Source organism: Citrus clementina, unplaced genomic scaffold, assembly GCF_000493195.1.
Source record: "Citrus clementina cultivar Clemenules unplaced genomic scaffold, Citrus_clementina_v1.0 scaffold_9, whole genome shotgun sequence".
Taxonomy (NCBI): Eukaryota; Viridiplantae; Streptophyta; class Magnoliopsida; order Sapindales; family Rutaceae; genus Citrus; species Citrus x clementina.
Window position 1 is genome coordinate 4,677,141 of NW_006261964.1, and position 8,346 is coordinate 4,685,486.

The 8,346-nt window shown below is 35.8% G+C and overlaps 1 protein-coding gene across 1 annotated transcript; it reads left to right on the forward strand.

Moving 5' to 3' along the window:
- The first annotated feature begins 365 nt into the window (after nt 1–365).
- Nucleotides 366–3,501, forward strand: LOC18033031 (ankyrin-1). Its single transcript, XM_006420048.2, has 3 exons — nt 366–1,246; nt 1,597–2,138; nt 2,902–3,501. Exons 1-3 carry the CDS (start codon nt 394–396, stop codon nt 3,454–3,456), a joined length of 1,950 nt encoding a protein of 649 aa, XP_006420111.1. The 5' UTR covers nt 366–393; the 3' UTR covers nt 3,457–3,501.
- Nucleotides 3,502–8,346: the final 4,845 nt, after the last annotated feature.

Sequence of the window (8,346 nt, forward strand, 5' to 3'; positions counted from 1 at the left end):
TTAATTACGTAACCAATGTTAAAAAATATAAAATAAAATATTATTTTATCCTTGAATTTATTTAAAGAAATAAAATAAAATATTATTTTATCTTCAATTATTTAATAGTGGCTAATGGAGTTAACAAAAACCTGTCTAGTTGATATAAAACAAAAAAATAAGGGGTTTTAAGAAAAATAAATGAAGCTGGATTTAATTGTCTAATCTTTCATTATGTAAGATTTTAAAAAATAATATGCACTTTTTATAATAATTTTCTTATAATGGGGTGGGTTTATAAAATTTATAGGGCAGAAATATCAAGCGGCAAACTGCAGTATTTAACGATCCAGGATTAATAATTTGGTATGCAACCTACACAAAACTCAAATATCATTGCATTCACAAGTTGACATGGATCGTAAATTGTTTGAGGCTGCAGCTAAGGGTGACATTGAACCCTTCAGGGAAATAGCAAGAGATGAACTAGAAAGCATAGTAACTGATGTCATGAAAAATACAGTCTTGCATGTGAACATAATGCGATCCCATCTGACCCTGCAGACTGAAGAAGGAGAAATTAGTAGTGAATCAACCGAGTTCGTGGAACAGATACTTGATTTGTGTCCATCGTTACTATTTCAAGCTAATGCCAAAGGTGATTCTCCACTCCACCTTGCGGCCAAAAAGGGGCATGCTGCTATTGTGGAATTTCTGATTGTATTCGCGAATAGACAGCCTATAGACCTAGAAAGCGGTGTCGAAAGTGCAGCGAGGCAGATACTAAAGATGACAAATGAGGAGCAGAACACACCGTTGCACGAGGCAGTGCGACTTCGTAGAGTCGATGTTGTGAAAATTTTAATCAAAGCAGACCCTCATGTTCCGTATTCTGCTAATCGCAACAGTGAAACCCCACTTTATATGGCTGTGGCGAATGGATCTGCCGAGATAGTAGCTGAAATTTTACAAAACTGCCCCGAAAGCGCAGCGAGGCAGATGCTAGAGAAGACAAATGAGGAGCAGAACACACCGTTGCACGAGGCAGTGCGACTTCGTAGCGTCGATGTTGCGAAAATTTTAATCGAAGCAGACCCTCATGTTCCGTATTCTGCTAATCGCAACAGCGAAACTCCACTTTATATGGCTGCGGCGAATGGATCTGTCAAGATAGTAGCTAAAATTTTACAAAAATGCCCATCACCTGCTCATGAAGGTCCCGATGGGAAGACTGCCTTGCATGCTGCAGTCTACACATATCCCACAGGTACGCTTAAACGACTATATATATATTATACACACACATGCACATACACAGTTATACTCAAAGTGTGGATATCCGCTCGAAATTTGGTGGACATAAAAATAAAATGAGATAGAATTCGATGTTCAGTTGGATTTGTGATGGTCAGCGAATCAACGGTGAAATTTGTTTAATATGGGTTCCAAGAAATTGTCAGCTGAATTTGTCTGTCCGTATGATGATCTGTATTTGTTGAGTTGTCATCCACCAAAAATAAATAAATAAATAAATCATTATTTTCACCGTCAAGAAAATTAAAGCTTTTGCTTTATAAATTTAATGTGTTTAGTTCGTTATTTATTATCTTCTTTCAGAAGTGATAAAGCAATTACTTGAGAAAAAGAGGAGTTTGACAGCAGTACGAGACAAATACGGTTGGACTCCACTCCATCATGCTGCATATAGTGGTCGCGAATTGACCTCAAAATTGTTATTAGAACGTGATAAATCAGCTGCATTCATCGGTGACAAAGATCGAAATATGACAGCTCTTCATTTAGCAGCCGCCAGAGGGCATATAGGGATAGTAAATGAAATTATTTCCTCTTGTCCATCTCGTCTTCTAGTAAAGGTCGATGAAAGAGGGTGGAATTTTCTTCACTTTGCTATGGTCAGTTTAGATATCTTCCAATTGAGCCGTCTCCTAATAAAACATCCGATCGTCAGAAGCAGCTGTTTGTTAAGTAAGGACGTAGATGGAAACACTCCTCTCCACGTGGTTGCTGCTGTCTGTCGACTTTCACCCCGTGTGGCTGTCCTTCCGTTCCTTCTCAAAGTTGTAGGCGGTAATGATGCCGTCAACAATCATGGTATTAGTGTTCAAGATGTAAAAGGTCGTGGATTTCCTGAGCTCGAGGTAAATTCTTTTTTACTGTTTACTCATTGCTCCCTTTTTTTATTTATTGCTACCTGCTCCTCACGGCTACTAATTGTTTATGCGGGCGCAGCTATTCCAAGTAATGTTAATCAATTCATACTTTGTTTTTATTTTTCTTAAATGGGAACAACTTTTTCATCGCATTGCACTGCAATATCGAACATTTGTGAGTAAAAATTAACAATGTTGTTATGAGTTTAACCCAAAAAAAAAAAAGTTTAAGCACGTCATAACATTAATATAGAGGAAAATGCTATTTGTACAAATATTTTATACATATATTTCTTTTGTTTTGTGCTTCTCACGAACTGCATATGGCATATCGGATCATACATTTTTTTTTTGGTGGGTCACTTAACTCATTTTATATTTACAAAGTCTAAATTAGTGTAATGTGAAGAATGGGTTTCATCGGTCTTGAATGTGCTACACACGATATAATATTATCATAAATTATTATGTGTGCTAAATGATTACTTACATTATCATCTTAATTGTTTTATAGTGAATGGGGTGAGGTATTCGTGTGTATGCCACGTTATTTGTATCAAATGTTAGTGAAGCATACCACACCCCCTCTCCCTCTCTATATATATACATACTGTATTGTATATAACTAAATCTTATAAAATAAAGGTATCTTTTGTCCTGGCCTTGACATTGGTCCTCTTTTTTAAAAAATTGTTTCATAAATTTTCTTAGATCAATATTTAATTTACCTAATATGATCAACATATCGCAGCAAGAAATCCAAGAGTTGTCCAAAAATGTTGGCCGTGGACAATATCCAAATGGTATTCTCCGGGTGCAAACAGAAAAAGAGCCAGTCGATGAAGAAGCATTAAAAGAAATGCAATCGCTACATACGGTAGTGGCTGCACTTATTGCAACAGTTACCTTCGCTGCAGGGTTCACATTACCGGGTGGTTACTGGGGTAAAGAAGGCCCAATTCCCGGCACTCCAATCCTCATAAAAAATGCAGGTTTCCGAGCATTTGTTGTATCTGATGTCATAGCCATGGTCCTCTCCGTTTCAGCTATCTTTATTTATTTCCTTACTCCAGCTAAGACCCTTCGGCAAACCAAGTTTCTTTCAGATATGCCCCATAATTTCATCATGGTTTCCTTGTTAGCAATGGTGGTTGCATTTATTACAGGCACATACGCAGTGTTGGCACCTTCTGCTGGGCTTTCCGTTGCTACTTGTGTCCTTGGCTCGAGCTTCATTCTCTTTGCCTTTGCCAACACGTTCATGCTAGCTCGTGGACTCTACCAAAGAATGTTCGGCAATAACTAAAAGTATTTGTATATGTACCCCTTTTTCATGATATAATTAGAAAAAATATCTCTATGTTGGAGAAATTAGCATGATTCTGTGTAGTTGTCCTGGAATGTTGAGCTATTACTTACTTGTGTCCTTGGCTCGAGCTATTTTATACATATGTTGGAAAAATAAATCTCTATACATTACTTCAACTGGGATTGTACTCGATTGTGTTGAGCTATTATCATCAAAAGAGGATTACGTACAAATACAAGGTCAACGGGAAATTGAAAGTAGCACATTAGCATTCCAACATTTCTAACTAACAAATTCTACCTACAACAGGGTCATGTAGAGGTGCTTTTCAAGTGCTGAAGAAAACATAGAGGTTAGTGCACAGCAGCTTCACGAAGAAAATCACCCTTTAAACTGACTAACGCATGAAATTCCCTTTCAACCTCTACCCACAACATCTTTCTCAAATCTTCAAGTTCTTGTCACCCAGGAGACCGGATTCTCAGCTAGCACATAACGGTAATTAGGCATTTTCGTGCAAGCAAGACATATCGATTGACACACAGTTGAAAAGAACCCCATGCTTCAGCATCTTGTGTACAATCCCCTGAAAAATCTTGCCAATGAAAACAACAGGAAAGAGCATCTCCCCTGCGTTCTCTCTAACTTTTCCCTCCCCTGTGCTCTCCAGAGTTGTGACAGCAAGATAGCATCCAAGATCTTTGGTGGACTTTCTGCCAGCAAAGTCATCCAACAAACAGATAACAATAGTGACCAGATTTTCAGCAGGGTCTACAACATTCCAGGGCAACTTCACTTTGACAAACATTGGGTTCCACATGTAATCATAAACCAAATACCAATGAGTGAGATAAATAATAATCTATTCCAAGTTTCGATTCCTAAAGTTTTCACAGACTGTCTTTCCATGTCTGATGAAATCATCAATATTTGTTGACACTTGACAGGATTTGGCAGATTTGTTCGAAAGAAAACCACAAAATATATAATTGAAAATGAGAAATTTGTTTTCTTTAAGCAACAGAGCACATAGGGAAACAAGTTGGCAGTGGCGGTGAGTAGCAGGCAGCGAAAACCAATAGCATAACATTTAGATAGTGGAACTCAAATGCGCAATCATAATTCAGAGTGCTGCCATCATTAAGCGACAATTTGTAGAATGCAGTCCACAAGCCAAGGTTGCACTTATTTGAATTGCTACTAAATAGCTTGAAAAAGATGAAGAAAACAAACTAATTGATGCAAATATGCACATCAAATAAAGAACATATGAATCTATTAAACTGGAATGTTCTATAAAAGAAAGTTCTAAAGCAAGAAAACAACCTTCTCCAGGTGAGCCTCTCTTGTTGCATGAAAAGATCTTAGATAGTTTCTAAATATGCGTCAAGTGGGAACTGTAAAAAGTTCCAGGCTGGGATACCAAACACTACCCTTCACACCACCAGGAAAAATTGTTTAAAGCATAAATTTTTCCAAATCTACGAAAAACAATGAATTTGACATAATTTTTATTAACATTGCTCCATTCTCAAGAGTGTAAAAAAGCATAAGAGTCAAAAATCTGAAATTTTGCACCTCATAATCGCACCATCGAAAGTCAAAAGCTACTTAAGGCCTAAACAAGGATCACCATGATCCGTATCTAGCATTTCACTAAACAAGGATCATCATGATTTGTATCTAGCATTTCATTCATACACTATAATCTGTACATCCATTTTGCCACATGAAAACCCAATTTCTATAACTAGCACATTGTCTCTGAAAGCCATACATTTTTAGCATCTGAAAGTCATACATTTTTAGCTTTTTTTTCCCTGGATGTCCCTTTATCTTCAAACTAATTCAAAGCAAACCATATCAAAAAATCAAAATCACCAAACCCCTCCAAAAAAATAAAAATAAAAGAGAGATATATAAAAGACTCGACGTATTACCAAGAAATGAAATACATTTTAAATGCTAAATGTACAAAACAAACAGTCAATAACAATCATTTCATTCGATCATCAAAGTGTCCCAACAAGAAAATTTCAGGAAAAAAAAAAAAACAAAGCATTTGGGTATCTAGGAAAGAAATTTTTTTTAAAAATAAAATGAAATGACAATTAGAGCTTAATGATTAAAACCTTACCCAGCAGTAAAAGTGATGAAGCACTTTCTGACTCACCGAGTCTGTAACTCGTTCTCTCGTGATCCTTCAACTTACGTTCTCTGTCCGAGTGGAGCTCTCACAGGCACAGCTGTGGTCAAAATGGCTAAACTGAGGTCAATAGTTGCCAGCCGCGTCAAAAATAAGGTGGTGAATTTCCAATGATTTTTATGAACCCACCCCTCTCCCAAAAACTAATTGCCATAAACCCACATTATTTTTTTAAAAATATAAATAAAGAAGAAATTTTGGAGATTTAATGGAATAAAATTAAATAACTAATTATTAAATATAAGAGCACATGTTTCTTGAAGTTATTTTGTTATTTTATATTATCAGGACAAAATAAATAAATAAAACTTATCTTAAAACAATATTAATAGTTAAAGATATATAAATATAAAAAAAAAGAATTATAAGAATGACTTAATTGATTAATTGTCAAATTTTTTGTTGATTTATATATTTTAAAAATTACATAAACTTATTACAATTATTTTCTAAAAGCGAGATAGATTTATGAAACTAGTGGGGTGGAAATATTCCCAGTTTCCCACCCCAAAAAAAGAAAAAAAAAATTGTAAGAGATAATAACATGTGGGTCTCCTTTTTTGTATTTCCTCAAATAAGGACATAGTTTGTACATTCAGTATCAAAAAGTCATTAACCAATACGAAACGACTAAAATGTTGGTGAAAACTCTGAAATGTAAGGGTAATATAATCAATTTTATCAGGTGTTAGGAGCTTATTTTATACAAATTGACAAATAATATGAGAAGTAAAGGTATTCACTATTCAGTAAGTTTAATGTTATTATGTTCTCATAAACTTTTCCTTCTCCAATTCCACTTGTTGGATTCTTGAACTTGGGCAGGCTTACATTATATCAAAACGGAATAAACATACTAATATAGACTCAATTACAAGCCTCAAATCATTTCTTTTTCTAATTTTTTTTATCACAAAAATTGTGTTAAAAAAATAAAGCTTATATAAAATAATAATACATTTTCATTGTATTTTGATATAAATTGTTTCTTAACAAAGTGGTTGAGAAAATATATAAGAAACAATAATGAAATGTACAATTTTCAGATTGGGGAACTATAAATTGCAATGCTGAGACAGTAGACTAGCTTGTGCAAATTAATATGCCCCAAAACAGAAGAAAGCATCAATCATTTCTAATTCTAGTGTGCTGAGAAACAAGCCTTCTAGGCTTCTATGTAAGTAGCAGCTACATATCCATAAGTTCTTTTTTTTTTTCCTCTTTTTCAAGTAATTCGCATAAACCCCCTCTTGTATACACTGCAAGGAAATGCAGGTCTATTCATTATTCCTGCATAATATGTACAAGCATTTACAAGTCAATATCACCAGGACCAGTCCCACCAGATAATAAAATTGGTCCAATTGATTCACCTTCTACTCTGCCAAATACCAAGTACTTCTGTTTTAGATTTCTCCCTTAGCTTCCCTGATCCATCGCACTGCAATCACTAAGAATTGGACCACCACGCCATTCCCTATCTTTGGTTGTTGGTCGTATGAGAAGAATGGCTTTTTCCTGGAAACATGGCGGTAAGTTGGCACCCGTCGAGGTGACATTAAAGTATATTTCACAGGACCATACCGCAATATGACTCAAAGCTAAATGTTGCATAAAAAACTCCATGCAAGACTTCTCCCTTGACGGGCAAGAAAGTGCGACACATAAATGCTAACGGAAGTACACAACCCCTAACCATTCACAGAGGGCCCCTCTTTGCCAATGCTCTTCAAGTTGGTTACTGAAAGAAAGTAACCATGACCCTTGCAAGCCTTCTCATTTATCAAGCCCTTCAAGTTGGTTACAAACTTAAAATATATCGCTGAGGAACCTGCAGCCTGTTTGGTGTCCAAACTTTTAGTAGGCACCGCTACATCCCTAAGCAATTCCAATTCCAGATTCTATGCAGCCGTACAACATTTATTATTGCAAATCTTCCCAAATACAGTACTTGTGAAATGTTGTATCGTTAGCCATTGCAGTATAATACTGTTTAGAAATCTAATCGAAAAAATGAACAAGAATACAATGATGCTGATACCACTGTATGCAACCCCAACTACGCCATGACTTGGACGTTAATTTGAAAACTAATCAAGATTTTAAAATTAGTATTGTATCGATCCACAAAAATCGAAGAACGAACTAATAAAAAGGTTGTACCAAAATGAGATCAATGACTAAAGGAGCATTTTCACATACATTTTGAACATAATAATTTGTTCCTATCAACACATCAGTGTTTCGGATCATTACTCATCAGTAATCTATTTGGTTGTATATATACCTTCTCTTGCGTACTAACTCATGTTAAATATCTAAAGTAATTAATGCTACCTAGCTCTTCACTAACACCAAAGCAGCAAAAAGCACTAAGACTCTCTCCAGTTAACATGAAAAAAGAACTCAACATCACCAGCAAAAATTTCAAAATTTGGATGGGGTATAAACAAGTGTATGAGGCTTGCTGGCGAATCAAACTCGCCAGGCTTAAACGGCAGCGTTTTGGTGTGTTACAAGCATTAAGAAGTCACGAGGAAAAGCACGTGTTTTCACTTAATACCCCTTAAGCTTCAAAACGGCAGTGACTTTGTGTCGTTGTAATGAAACTTTAAGTGACACACGTGATGGTCATGTGAGTTTGCTTAAGCCGGTGCGGTAAAGCCGTTATCCCACATGTC

Bases quoted from the DNA above. Each gene is read 5' to 3' on its own strand.
- LOC18033031 (XM_006420048.2), top strand. From the start codon at position 394: ATGGATCGTAAATTGTTTGAGGCTGCAGCTAAGGGTGACATTGAACCC. The intron at 1,247-1,596 runs GTACGCTTAAAC...ATCTTCTTTCAG, and splicing joins AGTCTACACATATCCCACAG to AAGTGATAAAGCAATTACTT. The intron at 2,139-2,901 runs GTAAATTCTTTT...AACATATCGCAG, and splicing joins GTGGATTTCCTGAGCTCGAG to CAAGAAATCCAAGAGTTGTC.